The sequence below is a fragment of the Babjeviella inositovora genome, assembly GCF_001661335.1.
Source record: "Babjeviella inositovora NRRL Y-12698 unplaced genomic scaffold BABINscaffold_6, whole genome shotgun sequence".
NCBI lineage: Eukaryota > Fungi > Ascomycota > Pichiomycetes > Serinales > Babjeviella > Babjeviella inositovora.
In genome coordinates this window covers 349288-364346 of record NW_017566843.1, presented here as the reverse complement: position 1 = coordinate 364346, position 15059 = coordinate 349288, and the positions used below count along the sequence as shown (strand labels likewise).

The window sequence follows — 15059 nt, the reverse complement described above, 5'->3', positions numbered from 1 at the left end:
GAGCCTGAACTCAGGCTATCCTGCGCCGATAGAGTTTGTGGCAGCCGCACCAATAATTTTCTAACTTTAACGTACATTGAGATACCTTTTGACTCATCACATTAGTCAGAGGGGAGGAAACTATCCAACATTGAAATATAGAAACAATCTGAATCTTGATCGTCAATAGGCATCCATTCTTACCACCGAATAGTTCATAAACGTCATCCATATCAGTATCTGAATCGGATCGATATTTCACCAACCAGGTACTATCCTCCAGCTTTCACCGCCCAACTCCCTAGAAACATATTAGGCTCCATGAGCCAAACTACAGAAAGTTCTGTTCTCCTCGATATTGAGGACGAGGTGCAGGACTGGCGAGCACTTTCGTCGCTCTCTAAGTCAGACCAGGTCATCCCAAAGCGCGGAGAGAAGGACTTCGAGCCGGATGGGACCGATTTTCAATCCAACATTCTCGAGGAGTCCCGTACTGCAATGTACGACGCGCTTAGAGGGGCCCGAGGACACTCCTCTAAACAGCACGTCCAGGCAGTGTTCCACCAGAGTTTAGGGTTGGCGTGTGTGGAGCAGCCCAAGGGTCCATTTTTCAAAAGCATGGGCAAGTCTGACAAATTGAATGTGTGGCTTACTCCGGAGGAGGTCATCTACCTTGCGGAAAGAGGCAGCATCAGTGTACTCACAGAGTTAGGTCTTGAGATGAGTTTGGAGCACTTGTATAGCTGTATCTACAATGAGGACAACGCGAACGTGATTGAGCAGTACCAAGTGTACGCCCATTTGAAAAGACATGGGTACATTGTCATGAGACACGAGGAAAAGGCTGAAGGTACTCCCAGGAAGCACGCAAAGCAAGTGGAGCAGTCGGCTCTAGCTGTGATATCTAACGTTTGGAAGTCTCTCTGCCTCATTTTGTTCCACGGGAAGCCTAACTGGGGAGCCGTTGGGATTGGAATGGTAAAGGCCCTCACCAACCCCGCGACAGCATTATTTACTCCGATCACCCAGACCTCGTACTTCCAGCGCGCTTCTAAGGCCGTAGTGCACTATTTAAGACAGTTAAAGCTCATTCCATATCCACTCCTGCACCCTCAGCACTACCTTTCCTCCAGGTATACTTCATTCAAGCAAATCCTTATCTCCCTTCGGATTGTGCCACACTACGACTTGTTTGAATCGCATGAGGTTCGAGAAAAATCGCCATATCAAATTACCTATAACGTCTGGAAACCCGTCCCTTCGTTCAAGAAAAGTGACCCACCCACGCCCGACTTCCAGGTTTGTGTGGTCAACACTGACACGACCAAGTTTCCGTCGTTGGCTGAGATACAAACCCTTTTCAATACCTCTGATTATGTTCCCCAATCCACCGATACAAGCCACCGGGGCATACCAAACAATAAAGTTGATAAGAACGGGACTCTAAAGAAACCAACGACGCCAGCTCAGAAAGCTACTCTGGCTCGTATTGCTCGATTGCGGAAGATGGACAAGCGGCTAAAGTTTGGGTACCGCAACGTCATTCTTGCCATCACCAATTGCGGGGTGATCAACTATGTGCGTCTCAGTGAGGTTGACTTCTCCCGAGAAGAGGTGTACGAGGAGTCGGTGTTAAGGCGTGGGAAATAGAGAGTGGAGGAAGTTTGATAGGTGATGAGGCATAATCCATGCGCATATACATAGAGTAAACTACCCTATTTGTTTCATAATCATCTTTCAGGTATATCCTATTTTTACTCGTTGGCAAATTCTCGATGGTGGATTTCCTAGGAGTAACGGGGAACTACGTTTCGTGCGTACATAGAACAAATGAAACTAGCAGTGTTAGATTCTAGCACTATCACTTTAACCCATAAATCTGTGAATACAGGAATTTAGTTCTTCTACATTGAAATACTCGGCAATGTTATACGTCTCGCCACCCCAACTGGATCCTGATGACTAGTCTACTTGTTTTTTCTTTCTCTGATGGCTGAAATTTTCAGAAGACCTATTTAAAGTGAATATAATTTGCATTATCCACACGCTAGGTTGCACTTCGTATCATTCAATCTATTTATAACTCACTGATAAAAATTCCCTTTCTAATTCAACTATATACACATCTGTATATATCCACATTTCTGGCTATAACCCTTAAAGCACCTAATTCTCTACGACCCGCCGCACTTTCCATGCAGGAAATTTTGTCTATAAGTTCAGGTTTCGCAGTGACAGCTACACACTCCCAGTCCCATCCATATCGCTACTACCGCTCCACACCACAATATGCTTAGACCGATGCTTCGCGCTCCTAAATTTATCACTCTTAGACCCGCCGGCCGGTTCCTTACGTTCTCGGCAGCGCTCCGAGAACAAGTTATCAGCACGCGAAAAGTCGCCACGGAGTTTGAGAAGGAAGGGTTCGCGCCAGCTCAGTCGGAAACCATCACCAAAATTATGTCATCAGCCCTCCAAGCTGGTTTTAGCCAGATCTCATCGCAGCTTGTGGCGAAGGACCTGTTCGACACTGTGGTGGCGAAGCACATGTCAAGCTTCGCCAGCGTGAAGCACGACATTATCACGCGCGATAACATCGACTTCAAGGCGATCACACAGCAACAGTCAAACTTGAAGTTTGAAATAGAGACGTTGAAGAACGATATCCGGTTCAAGATTGCCGAAAATGCCAACAAGGTGCGTGCCGACTTAGCGCTAGAGAAGGGGAGGGTAAAGCAAGAGGGGACCACGCACACGCGACAGATTCAGAACGCGTATAACTTGATCGACCAGGAAGTGACTGATATGAAGGCTGAGATTGGAAACGTCAGAACGGTGGTAACCCAGTGGTTGATCGGTACACTCTGTGCTGCCATCGCCTTGGGCTTTGCCTATCTCCGTCTTATTGTATAAGTGGACGGAAAGTACAAGGTCAGGAGCTATTTGACAGTTTGGATGCAGAGATCGTAATAATAGAGAAAATTGGTCTATGTTAACGCTTTATAGAAGCTAGCATATGTAAAGCGGTACACTGCTTCCATGGACAGTTGGCATTGGCTGACGGATGCCGCTGGGTGAACTAAAGACAGTGATAGCACCAAAGCTGGTGAACTAGACCACTCGATTGATTTACGCCACTAGGCAGTAGCCCGCAATTTACAATCCCCTTTTGAAGCTGTTTATATTCGTTACAATCTTGTGTTTCTACAGAATGCGGCACAGCACGTTTTGTTTTCGGGTTTTTCTTAGGGTTTTAATGCTGTTTCGTACCGTTTTTGTTCATGACTACCCGGTGGAGTATGCCAGAACCCACAAGCCTCTTTAAATATAAATGCACGAGCCTCTAGTCAGTTTTAGAGGTTAACTGACAACCATGGATATCTGAATGAGTTAACTGGCCACCATAACGGGACATTTAACGGACAGACTAGTTAGCACCGAGTGTACGGCCTTAGCTCTTCGGAGTCTCTTCAAGCTTAACCTTCCCACTCTCTACCCAGTGCGGATCGACCAACCTCTCTCTCGCCTCCCACAAGTACTTGAACGATGTCTTAATCGTCGAGTCACTTACACCGGTCTTCTCTGCAATCTTCGCAACCGGTAAGTTAGCACCGAAAAGCACCACTGCCATATAGATGATACTTGCGGCAATGGTGATAGGTGATCTCCCCGATAACACCCCGACGTCCTTGTCAGAACGCGCCAAATGCTCGGCGGCGTTGGTCACCTGCGGTGACAACCCCAAATGCGAGCAGAACCGGCGGATTAAATCCTCCGCGGACGTCTGGTTCTGTGAAATCCGCTCCGTCGCGTTGGTAAACAACAACGGATTGGTGAGCTTCTTCTCATTGATGACCTTGTTCATGATCTTGAATACCTTCCCGATCTCCTTTCTGGGCACATTCGTCAACGCCCAGATCTCCTTGAACGTTCTGGCTACATTTGCCTTACGACACCCAATGAAAATAGCAGCCGCCATGATCGACTCCTGCGACTTACCTTTAAGCGGTCTCTCCTCCCTGACGAGTTTGTACACTTCCTTAGCACCATCTTGCACGATCTTCGGGAGCTGGTACCCGTCGCACATCTGCGAAATCTTCGCAAACGCTGCCTGCAACGCATGGTCCTTCTTGTCCGCGAGATTCTTCGACTGAGCGCGGTTCAACTCACGCCCCGCCCTGCTGTTGTCCTGGGCAAAGCTGATCATCGTCGACAAGTTCTCACCGTCAAGCAAAGGGTTCCCTGCGTCACCCACACGCGAAGGATCATCACCGTTCTGGTCGTCATTCGAAAACGTACGCCACTCGGACCGCGTGTCAACCACCTTGTCGCTGAGCACAAGACCACAGAGCGCGCACACTACATCACCCTCGCTAAACCGCTCCACGAGTTCGGGTGGGTACACCTTGCACTCGGGGCAGGTGAGGATGATGCTCAAGTTCGGACCGTCAAAGTCCATTTCAGCAGGCATGGTGGTGGGTACAAAGGTATGGAAAGAAGAAACTGCCGTAGGGGCAAAACGAGCTCCTTCTTTAAGTTGTGATTCTAACGGCGGTATCTGCAAGGCAGGGATGACGGTAATCGCACGCAAAGATGTCTCTAGAAAGTTCCAGAGCAGACATCGAAAGAAGAAGCATCATACCGGAGGACACCATAGGAAGGATAAAGACATTTGGTGTGACGCAGTTCGGGGTCATATCTATGAAAAGGTTCTAGTTAGGGGTTGATACTGCCCAATGTTCGATTGGCGCTATGTCACGCGACCCACATACAAACGTGAGCTTACCACTGCGATTTGGTAGGAGGATAAAATGTTTGCATGTACGATTACAAATCCTCATGTTTCAGCTGGGACAAGTGATTAGGACCATAATATACTCTATGATACACATGTATACTTATATCTTTAGGCCTTTGAGGGCCGAATCTATATGAACATATTTTCATAATTAAACGCTGAGAACATAATTTCTATTAGAGTCCTAGACACTTTGGCGTGCATAAGTATTAGGAGTACGTTTTGCACATTTCTCGCGTCGTTAACCATGTTTACTCAACGCGAGCGCCACCACCTCCTTCAGTGGATTATAATATAACCGAGGTTATTATCCAAAAGCGGTCCATAACCCACGCTAGCTCTCATCAGCCCTCTGAGCTGCTCTTGCACAGTCCGCCGGGTAATGCCCATCTATCTTGTGCGGCTCAAAAGTTTTTTTCCTGCCAATTTTTTTATGCGGGCAGATCTGTATATAAAAATTTTTCAGCAGTATCAAGAGCCCATTTAGTTTCTTCTTTTCCACGCAACATCACCAAAATGAGAGTTAGAAAGCCAACGTCCAAGAGAAGCACCACTAGAATGAAGGAGGGGATCAAGAAGAAGGCGGCTGCCCAGAACCGTAAGAACAACAAGGCCGCCCGTAAGGACACCACCTGGAAGTCGAGAATCAACAAGGACCCAGGTATCCCTGCCTCTTTCCCCTACAAGGACCGCATTGTGTCCCAGATTGAGGATAAGAGAAGAGAGGAGCTTGAAAGAAAACAGGAGCAACGTGCCGCTAGAACCCAGGCCCGCGCCGAGGCTGCTGCCAGAGGCGAGATGCTTGTTGACTCCGACGAGGAGGACTTTGTCGATGCCGAGTCCAATCCATTGTCTGCGTTGTTAGAATCAGCACAGGCTGCTGCTAAGGACTACGAGGGTGAGGAGTCTGACGATGAGGAGATGTCTGAGGAGGAGGATGTTGAGTACGACATTTCCGACGCTGAGGTGGATGCTGGTGATGTGGACAAGTCGCGCAAGGCCTACGACAAGATCTTCAAGACCGTCATTGAGGCGGCCGACGTCATTTTATACGTGCTCGATGCTCGTGACCCAGAGGCCACCAGATCCAAGCAGGTCGAAGAAGCTGTTTTGCAAGCACAAGGCAAGAGATTGATCTTGATTTTGAATAAGATTGATTTGGTGCCAGCCGATGTGCTCAAGCAATGGTTGGACTTCCTCAAGTCTTCCTTCCCTACCCTCCCATTGAAGGCAACTTCCAACATGTCAAACCCAACCACTTCTTATAACAAGGGCATGACCCAGGCCGTCACCTCCGGTGCCTTGTTGAAGGCGTTGAAGTCCTACGCTGCCAAGTCTAACTTGAAGAGATCCATCATTGTCGGTGTCATTGGTTACCCTAATGTCGGTAAGTCTTCCATCATCAATGCCTTGACCTCCAGACACGGAAAGAACGGCCAGGCCTGTCCTACCGGTAACAAGGCCGGTGTCACCACCTCCTTGAGAGAAGTCAAGATTGACAACAAGTTGAAGGTTTTGGACTCCCCAGGTATCGTGTTCCCATCCTCCAAGCAGACCAAGTCCCAGCAAGAAGCCAAGTTAGCCTTGTTGTCTGCGATCCCACCAAAGGCCATCTCTGACCCGCTCCCAGCGGTCCAGTTGTTGATCAAAAAGTTGTCCAAGGACACCTCAATGGCCGACGCCTTCAAGAAGTACTACAGCTTGCCACCAATCAGCTCCAGCGACGTTGACGAGTTCACCAAGCAGGTGTTAATTCACGTCTCCCGCAAGGCCGGGAGATTAGGCAGAGGCGGGATTCCAAACTTGGAGGCCGCTGCCATGTTGATTTTGACCGACTGGAGGGACGGAAGAATTTCTTCCTGGACCATTCCGAAGAATTCCAAGGTTGCTGACGTGGCTGTTGAAGTGAAGAAGTCCGCTCCAGTGCAGCAGGCGACCGCTGCTCAGACTACCATTGTGGCTGAGTGGTCCAAGGAGTTTGACTTGGATGGATTGTTGAGTGGTGCTTTTGACTAGGCAAGGAGAGCAAACTTCAGCGGAGCTTTTCGAAGCTTGTTCCTGTGAGTCGGGTGGACTCCGTATGTATATTACTTTTATTTCGTTCACATCGAGTATATTTCGCATAAATTTGTATTGTATCTTGCTTGTATATGTAGAAGTTGTATCACTACGTAAGGTTCCTGTTTAATATACATAACCATCAATTGAAAGTTAAGATGAAAAGTTTCAGGCAATAGATTAAGAATAAAAGATTAATTAAATTATTTTATATTAGGGCAATTAGTATATCACAGAGGGATATCTCATGAACTTTGATGGACTGTAAAATAATACAACTTTAGATCAGTGTTATACATCCATTTGTAACGAACGCAAATATCTCCCCTAGATTATCTTATCAGCCTTTAGTCCGGCATTTGCCTAGATACTTGACTATACCTATATTTCATAATCCATGGAATGGATTAGCAGCCTGCAGGCTAACCTGCATGGTCCACCTGCGGCTTTTTATATCAGATACCCTCACTCATCTCGACCTATATCACACTCATCTCCGCAAACATGATTCCATATCAGATAGGCGATCGCATATCCATTGCTGAAACACCTAAGGCTAGCGGATATGCTGCGCTGCTACTGCACACCGCCACCGTGCGATTCGTGGGGGAAATTCCTGACTGGCCGAATGTCACAGCCTACGGGATCGAGTGGGATGATCCGCTTCGTGGAAAAAACGATGGGAGTATCAATGGCATTTACTACTTCTCTGCCGCTAATCCGACTTCAGGTTCGTTTATCAAAAGCAGCAACAAGAAAATTCTCACGCGAACGAACTTCCAGGAGGCGTTAGATCGCACGTACCGCGCGCCGGGCCAAGTCGGCGAAGATGCAGAGATCAGGTTCGGCACCAAGGTGGTGGAAAAGTTGGGATTTGGGAAATTATCACTGATCCAGGCCCATCACGAGAATCTCACTACAGTTTCGCTCAATGGCATGCAGATTCACTCCATCGGAGATCTATCCCAGATTGTACCCAACGCCGAAACCTTGGATTTGAGCTACAACTTATTTACCGATTTGGGGGGTGTGTTGGGTTCTGTCGCGGGACTCAAGAACCTCCGAACACTCAATCTCAACGGAAATGTATTTGGAGGTAAAGGCTCCATTGAGATGGTGCCTCCCCTGTCATCCCTAAGTATCCCCTCTGCGAAGAAATCTCTGGTGGCTGTTTTGGAAAATCTATTCCTTGCTGCTACAAGAGTTTCGGTTAACCATATCAACTACACTATCCGAACTCATAAATCTCTAAAACACCTTGTGTTATCATCAAACGGAATTTCCGACGAGCAATTCAGGTCCATTGACTTCCGAGGGTCAAGCCTTGAGAGCCTCTCCCTCTCGTTCAACGAGCTAGTTCATGTTGACTTCACACACCTCAACCCACAGCTAGCGAGCATCGATCTATCCGGTAACAACATCTCCCAGATCACCCAACTTAAAGTCCCGGATGGATGTCCTTTAGACTCCTTGGATCTCCGGGGAAATCAGATTAGCAGCTGGGCCGAAGTGGATCAGCTTCCATTAAAGTTTCCCCGGTTGCACTCCCTCAGACTAAACGACAACCCTCTCTGCGATTTGGCCGAAACCTACCACCTCCACCTCCTAGGCAGACTTGGGTTCTTCGATGCGAACCAGTTGGCGGTGGACGGGACACGTGTATCGTCAGACGAAATGGAAAATGCTGAGTTTTGGTTTGTCTCGCAACTAAAACAGAACAAGATTCCCGATTTTGATATGACCGGTGGACGATTCCACGAATTGTGTGCCAAGTATTCGCTTGATTCAAGCCAGTTAGGAACCCAGCCTGACACTGTAGAGCAGCCCCATATGAATAAGAGCCTCATAAACTTCCTGATCCGCCTCCCAAGCATCGCCGGTGCTAGCGAAAGGATCCTCAAAAAGAAGATGTTTCAGAGTCAGAACGTTCTACGGTTGAAAGGCTACATCAGCGCCGAAACTGGCCTATCGGTGTTTGGGTTCAAACTTTTCTACAGTCTTCAACTCAAAAATACCAGAAACAACACCAGCTCCGTCAAGCGCATGGAGCTTGACGAGTGGTTCAAAGCCTTGGGAAGCTGGGGGCTTGACAAGCATCCAAGTGTGTGTGTTGAGATTTGTCAGGAGTGACCTCCATCTACCCAGACTACGGGGCTTTCTGGTTATTTTACGGCCGCAGCATAATAAAGCGGCATTCGCTAACACAATATACCCCTTCTACCTACTAGCACGTAGGCATCTGGCTTTGACATGATTTGGGAACGCCACAACCTTTGAATCATAACAGCTATTTACTTTAATCCATTCGCGTAAATCATCCTAACGTGATTGCATACCGTTGGTCCTTAGATTAAACTAATGTACAATATGGGGGTTCTAATCTAAGTGCAAATTCCACAAGCCGTCACCCAAGTAATGTAACAATTCAATGCCGATACCCTTGTTGATGCTCCTAATATCGTCAGTGCTCATGATCAACTTCCCGATGGCCAAGGCGTGCTCCTTACCCTCGGCAAAGACAGCCACCAAGGTATCGGTAGACAAGGACTCCTCCGGTAACTGCGCACCCTTGCTGGTCAATCCGGGACACATAATATTGGCACCACTCAACACGAACTTGATGGCGCCTCTGTCAACTTGAACGCGTGGGAAAGCGGTTGGATATTTGTGGACAATCTTGAGGGACGGTATCAAGACGTCGAACTGCTGGAAGTAGACAACCTCATTTTCTACAGCGTACAACTGGATCTTGTCTTCACACTTGACCAAAACGGCCTGCGACTTCTTCGGCACAATATCGTCGATCACAGCCTCAATGTCTGGGAATTGCGCTGCAAACTTGCTTTTGAGCTGTCTTTGCACCGACGACTTGATGTTGGAGCGGGAATGGATGTCTTCCTTTGTAAACCTAGAGGTTAGTTAGAACGGTGTATCAATAGAAAGGGGACTTACTTTTTAAACATGTTGGGATAATTTAAAGGTAAGAAGCGGAGAGAAGGAATGTGGCGGGTGTTTTATCTCTGCCGATATCGAATCTGCGTGCGCTGCTGAAAAATTGCCTAGTATTTTTTTTCAGTCTAAGCAGGATAATTGAAGTTGACACCGAAAGCCACGGCAAGTCCTACAACATAGAGATATATGACAAACAATTACATTACTCTTGAAATTTCTTACGGCTGTCAATTCTTTTGCAGTGAACGTGTAACCGTACTCCATTCACCGTAAAAGAGTTGTCAGACACAGGGTGCTGTACTGGGACCCTTGCAAGCAAGAGTTGTATGATAGGTTTCCAAAAATTCCCTGAGCGTTCGCCCGAAGGCTACAAACAGGAGTTGTCATGGTGAAAGTTTTCAACCAGCAAAAACATAATCTCGGACGAATCCTCACTGATATACGTAATGCCCATGCATAAAGATGGATAAGGAAGAAAAGGGAAAAGAGCGGCGTGGAAAAAAACCGGGCGGCGAGGCATTTATATAGTTGGGGGAAATCCGGGTAATTCTCGGAAAAGTGGGTCTGCATGTCAGGGCACAGGTGGCTGGCTAGAGAGGAACCTATATTCAAAAATAATGTGGCTCAGAAATATGTCAGATATAAAATAATATTAATGCTGATAGATTATTTACCAGATATTTTACAATTTATAGAAGTCTTCTGGTAAGTGTGGCATGCAAAACGCAAGACTGGTGCTACATACGATACCAATACTTCGATACATCGCAGTTATTGGATTATACATCAAGGAAAGAGTAAACTATTCAACAACCACATTACCGTTATTATGACCAAACAGCAAGTGAGATTTATCTGAATTTTCCCACTCTTGTGTCTGGTGCGCTGTTCTACTCCGTGCAGCCTTTGTCCAGGCGATGTAGCGCGCGGTGGCGCTTCGGTGCGGGATATTCACCACGTCGATATCCTTTCTGGCACTGATATTCGGGGTCAAATAGTCAATCACCTCCTCCGGCTCGAGGTCGTAATAGTAATTGGTGAACAAATCCGTGGATTCGGCCTTTGTGAGTGCTAGTTTTGATCTGGTACCGTCGATATCGAAGAGCGCGTCCTGGGAATAGGTCTCACGTTTCAGCGTCAGCCCTGGTTTACTGGCCATTGGTAGGATTTCGGGCACATTCACGGGGGAGACTACTTTGGCCGCCTCTACTGGGGCCTCCCACTCATCAAAGCTATCATCAAACTCGTCAAACCCAGCAGGTTTCACTGGCAGTTTCTCAACGCCCTCGATAAAGCTTGTAGCCTTCACGGCACTGCCGATCCGGCTTTGAAGCATGGCAGCGAGCTCGTCGTCGTCAGAGTCTGACAAGTTAATCGACACGCCATATTCCGTGTTACCGGGTTGAATAAATTCCTCTTCATCGTCGATAACCATCGGGTCATCAATGGAGGTGTTATGGGGATTCTGAATCACAGGGACGTCTGTCGGTCGCACCACCCTTAGCTTATTCGCCATGCGGAGAGATTCAAGCACGTTGGGTCCAGTTGGCGCCTTTTTGGGGCCAAGCGATGCGCCAGTCTTCTTGGGCTTAACTGAGTCGGTGACGGCGGGTTTAGATGATGAAACGTGTGAGGTATTCTTAGGTGTTGCGATATGAGGGTCATTAGGTGAAACAGGAATATTAGGCGATGAAGCAGGAAGGACATTCAGACCATTCAGAAGATTGAGAGATTCTTCCACCGGAGACACAAGCTTCCGCTTCCCCGGGCTTTGATTCAAATCTTCCTCATCCGAAAGACCATCGAGGATGTTGAATGGCCGCTTCAAAAGGTCTGACCCTGCCTCCTTCTCTTTAATAAAGCTATCAAAGCTCACATAGCTGGTATTCTCATCAGCCTCAACCTGAGGCTCTACTTTCTGCACAAGCTTGGAGGCGCTTTTGAACCCGGTATCCACATTGTCGGGCATGAAAAATTGTTTAACCGATTTTTTTGCCGGCTCAGCTTTTCCCTTCTTTCCTTTCTTTGGTTTGGGCATCATGTACGCCATGGCAATCTTTAATATTTCGTCCTCATCCTCCGCTGCGTTGGCGATCTCTACGCTTTCCTGAGGAAGCTCGATGAACCGCTTCTCACAAACAGGCTCATGGCCATTGGGGATAATTCTATCGCTGGGCTTGAGCTGGATCACGTTGCTGCTCACAATATGATTCTGGATATACTCATACCCAGCCATGGCAGCGTCGAACTTGGACTCCTCGTTCCCCGCAAAAAGTAAAACCACCTTCCCGTTCCGCTTACGCCCCGTACGCCCCATCCGCTGGACGTTCTTAATAGGCGAGCGGGTTGAATCATAGCAGATGATCATGTCGACCTCTCCAATATCGAGCCCCTCCTCACCAATCGAAGTTGCCACCAAAATGTTGTACTCTCCTGCCTTGAACTTCCGAATCAACTCCTTCTGCATTTTCTGGCTCATCCCCTTCAGATTTGCATCGTAGGAGCTTTCGAGTCGCGACATCGACCGGTTGTCAGAGTCCTTTTTCTTTGGAGCTCTTTTGGGCTTGGGCGCCACCTCATCGCCTAGTTCCTCGTCAGGGTTGAAGTGTTTTAGCTTTTTCGAAGATTTCTTCTTCTTTTCCAAGTACTTTGCCTCGTCGAATTTGTCCTTTTCCGGTGCCTGGCCAATGAAAATGTGCGACCTCAAGTCATCTTGAATAGCACTTTCCAGAGGAGTTCCCAGGGCTCTTGTGACAGCTTCTGCGTTTCTCCCCACCAGCTCAATCGCACGGACAATATCCAACGCGGATTCCCTAAATTCGGTAAAAATAATCACCTTGGAGTCTGGCAGTGCTTGCTTAAAGAATCCCATGAGCTCATCAATCGTGTGGTCGAGTTTGGGATGGCCCATAAACATGGGGGTCTCCACGAGCTCCTCACAGCGCGCAAGAATCCGTGGAATTGCCTCGTGGGTGTAGAAAATCCCCTCATTCGTCGTTTTGGCCGACCGGTTCGACTTTGCCTTGGCGGAAAATTCCGCGTATTTCTCCTTGAAATACGCATAAAAGGGCCGAATCCCGTACATTTTGATCCTCCCTAAAGCATGCCCCACGATAAAAAGCACTCTGAGCACCGGGAGATGGGCAAATTTGGCAGGCCCGAGCGTGCGGTCGGCCGAGAGTCTCCTGATGGAATCCATCGCCATGAAGGCGTTAATCCGCCGTGGGTCCGTGATATCGTAGACATGAGCAGCATTGGCGATGTCTAGAAGCGGCGCCGCGGCCTCTGCGAGTAAGTCAATAAGCTCCTCCATCTCATCGGTGTTGACCACCCTAATCCGTTCCACCTCCTTCTCCATCATGTACTTTTTGATATCCATACTTTCTTCGGTTCTGACCTCGATTTTGGAAATCCCCAAGTTGTCCACAATTTCTTGAACACCCTCTACATCCGCAGCGGGCGTGGCCGTCAATGCAAGCAAGCGGTAGGAATGGTTGAACCGATTGATGAATTTCACCACGTTGTGGTACGCGTAGTTTCCCCTCGACCGATGAGCCTCATCGATCACCAAGAGACAGATATCCTTGGGGTTAATCGATCCGTGGGCCAAGTCATTTTCCACCACCTGTGGAGTGGTGAAGAAGACGCGCTTGTCTCGCCAGATCTCCTCTCGGTTGCGCTTGGTCTTGTCGAGTAATACCGCGGCATCCGAGGGCGGAATTCCGGTGATTCCGCAAAATGCCTTGATTTGCTGCGCCACGAGTGGCCTGGTGGGCGCCATAAAGATAATTTTGCCCTGTGGAACCCAACGGTAGTAGTTGAGCATCACCGTGGACGCGATGAAGGTCTTCCCGAGACCGGTCGGTAATGCGCAGAGCAAGTTCTTGTAGAAGGTGTGGCGGACAATGTTGAACTGGTAATCACGGAGCTCCAAGTTCATCGGGTAGATGTAGCTCTGGAGGGCCTGATAGTCGAACTGGTGATGGGTCGGACCATACGAGATGGTGGTGCGGATCTCTTCGTACAGGCCGGGCACAATCCCGCCACCGAGCGTGGATTGCTTGGGGAGATGAATAGTTGTGGTGTGAATCTGGCGGTTTAGACTGGTTTGGTCTTTTATAGCAAGCTCCTGGAGAATTTCAGAGTCGTCAAACGAGTCGGAATCGTGGTCGAAGGCGTCGTCGAAGGCGGAGGCGCCAAAGGCGGAAGCTTTCAGGTTTCCGGTTACCTCTGTCATGGTTTAGATAACGTATGGGGTCTGTTCAGGCTTCTATAACTTCGGACAGCTTATTATTGAATAGTAGCCCTAGGGGATAAGGGCTATAGGTTCTGAGTGCCTTTTGTGTAGATTGTGTCCCGTGGAGATGGTGAAACTTCTGACGCGTCCTGCAGATATGAAACGAAAACAACGCGTGAGGGCTGGTGGGCGTTACCTCGGCGCTTTGCCACTGTGTTTGAATATTGGAGTTGGGCAACCGCCGGGTATTTTCATTAAAATTTATACCACCGATTTTTATTTTCTCTCGTGACTTTATGGCGTGGTTTTGAAAAAGAGTCGGTTTGTAAGGATGGATGGAGTTTTGGATGGTGCTAGTGCGGGATATATCAAGCGCGTTTTGCATTTCCAAAGACGCCTTATAACATCAAGTGACAGAGACTTCTTTGGTTACAATGGTTAATATTCCGAATTTTTGCCTCATGGGAACACACCTTCGCGAACGACGAAATATCGAGGTGGCGGCTACGCGTTGTTCAAGCGTTGGGGACTAGTTGGCTCCAATAAGAGTCGCATTTAAAGGCGAATTTTCTGAGAAAGCAGATCTTTCAGGCAGGGCACGGATACTTTACGTCAAGTCGTATATATAGAGGCGGCTGAAAGTACCTCAATCTCTACAACCTTTGAATCTTACAATGGTCAATAAATCTATTTAATAGTAATGTCTGAAACACCTTCATGGTGTCAGGCCAGGTATCCCCGCCCGTTGACAGCACTGAGTAGTTCTATAAGCTGTTTCGAGTTCCTTGAGCTTTGAGGAGAGCTCTTGTACTACACCGGCGAAACCGACATAGCATACACTGCACAGGTGACAGATCCTTGAAAGATTCAACCCATTTGTAGTTTTGAACCCTATACAACATACTAGAATAAACCTTTGCTCGAGTTCACTAGGTCACTAGCTATTTGTGGCTGATATCCCAAACAGATGGTGTGGCGGTGAACACTGAAAATCGTGGCGGTGCATCACATGACCCGTGAGCTGTCCATTTTAGC

The 15059-nt window shown here is 48.0% G+C and overlaps 7 protein-coding genes across 7 annotated transcripts; 4 read left to right on the top strand and 3 right to left on the bottom strand.

Moving 5' to 3' along the window:
• Positions 1-117: 117 nt before the first annotated feature.
• Positions 118-1850, top strand: BABINDRAFT_161518 (tRNA splicing endonuclease subunit). Its single transcript, XM_019128850.1, has one exon. The coding sequence runs from the start codon at positions 301-303 to the stop codon at positions 1627-1629; it is 1329 nt and encodes a 442-aa protein (XP_018985159.1). The 5' UTR covers positions 118-300; the 3' UTR covers positions 1630-1850.
• A 517-nt stretch (positions 1851-2367) lies between these two features.
• Positions 2368-2883, top strand: BABINDRAFT_24268 (uncharacterized protein; the record flags this gene model as incomplete). Its single annotated transcript, XM_019131324.1, has 1 exon — positions 2368-2883. A coding segment is annotated over one exon (516 nt), but the record flags the coding sequence as incomplete, so codon positions are not given.
• A 547-nt stretch (positions 2884-3430) lies between these two features.
• SUA71 (transcription factor TFIIB) lies at positions 3431-4438 on the bottom strand (the record flags this gene model as incomplete). Its single annotated transcript, XM_019131778.1, has 1 exon — positions 3431-4438. The coding sequence occupies one exon, from the start codon at positions 4436-4438 to the stop codon at positions 3431-3433; it is 1008 nt and encodes a 335-aa protein (XP_018985157.1).
• An 829-nt stretch (positions 4439-5267) lies between these two features.
• Positions 5268-6899, top strand: BABINDRAFT_62137 (RNA-binding GTPase). The gene has a single exon (XM_019132386.1). It carries the CDS (start codon positions 5294-5296, stop codon positions 6791-6793), a length of 1500 nt encoding a protein of 499 aa, XP_018985156.1. The 5' UTR covers positions 5268-5293; the 3' UTR covers positions 6794-6899.
• A 440-nt stretch (positions 6900-7339) lies between these two features.
• Positions 7340-8965, top strand: BABINDRAFT_166928 (uncharacterized protein; the record flags this gene model as incomplete). The annotated part of the gene is made up of 1 exon (XM_019130475.1): positions 7340-8965. One exon carries the CDS (start codon positions 7340-7342, stop codon positions 8963-8965), a length of 1626 nt encoding a protein of 541 aa, XP_018985155.1.
• A 246-nt stretch (positions 8966-9211) lies between these two features.
• On the bottom strand, positions 9212-9798 carry BABINDRAFT_166927 (translation machinery-associated protein 20; the record flags this gene model as incomplete). The annotated part of the gene is made up of 2 exons (XM_019130474.1): positions 9212-9743; positions 9788-9798. 2 exons carry the CDS (start codon positions 9796-9798, stop codon positions 9212-9214), a joined length of 543 nt encoding a protein of 180 aa, XP_018985154.1.
• A 715-nt stretch (positions 9799-10513) lies between these two features.
• MPH1 (3'-5' DNA helicase) lies at positions 10514-14128 on the bottom strand. Its single transcript, XM_019128849.1, has one exon. The coding sequence runs from the start codon at positions 14022-14024 to the stop codon at positions 10590-10592; it is 3435 nt and encodes a 1144-aa protein (XP_018985153.1). The 5' UTR covers positions 14025-14128; the 3' UTR covers positions 10514-10589.
• Positions 14129-15059: the final 931 nt, after the last annotated feature.

Excerpts from the sequence above, each read along its gene's own strand:
- BABINDRAFT_161518 (XM_019128850.1), top strand. The coding sequence starts at position 301 with ATGAGCCAAACTACAGAAAGTTCTGTTCTCCTCGATATTGAGGACGAG.
- BABINDRAFT_62137 (XM_019132386.1), top strand. The coding sequence starts at position 5,294 with ATGAGAGTTAGAAAGCCAACGTCCAAGAGAAGCACCACTAGAATGAAG.
- MPH1 (XM_019128849.1), bottom strand. The coding sequence starts at position 14,024 with ATGACAGAGGTAACCGGAAACCTGAAAGCTTCCGCCTTTGGCGCCTCC.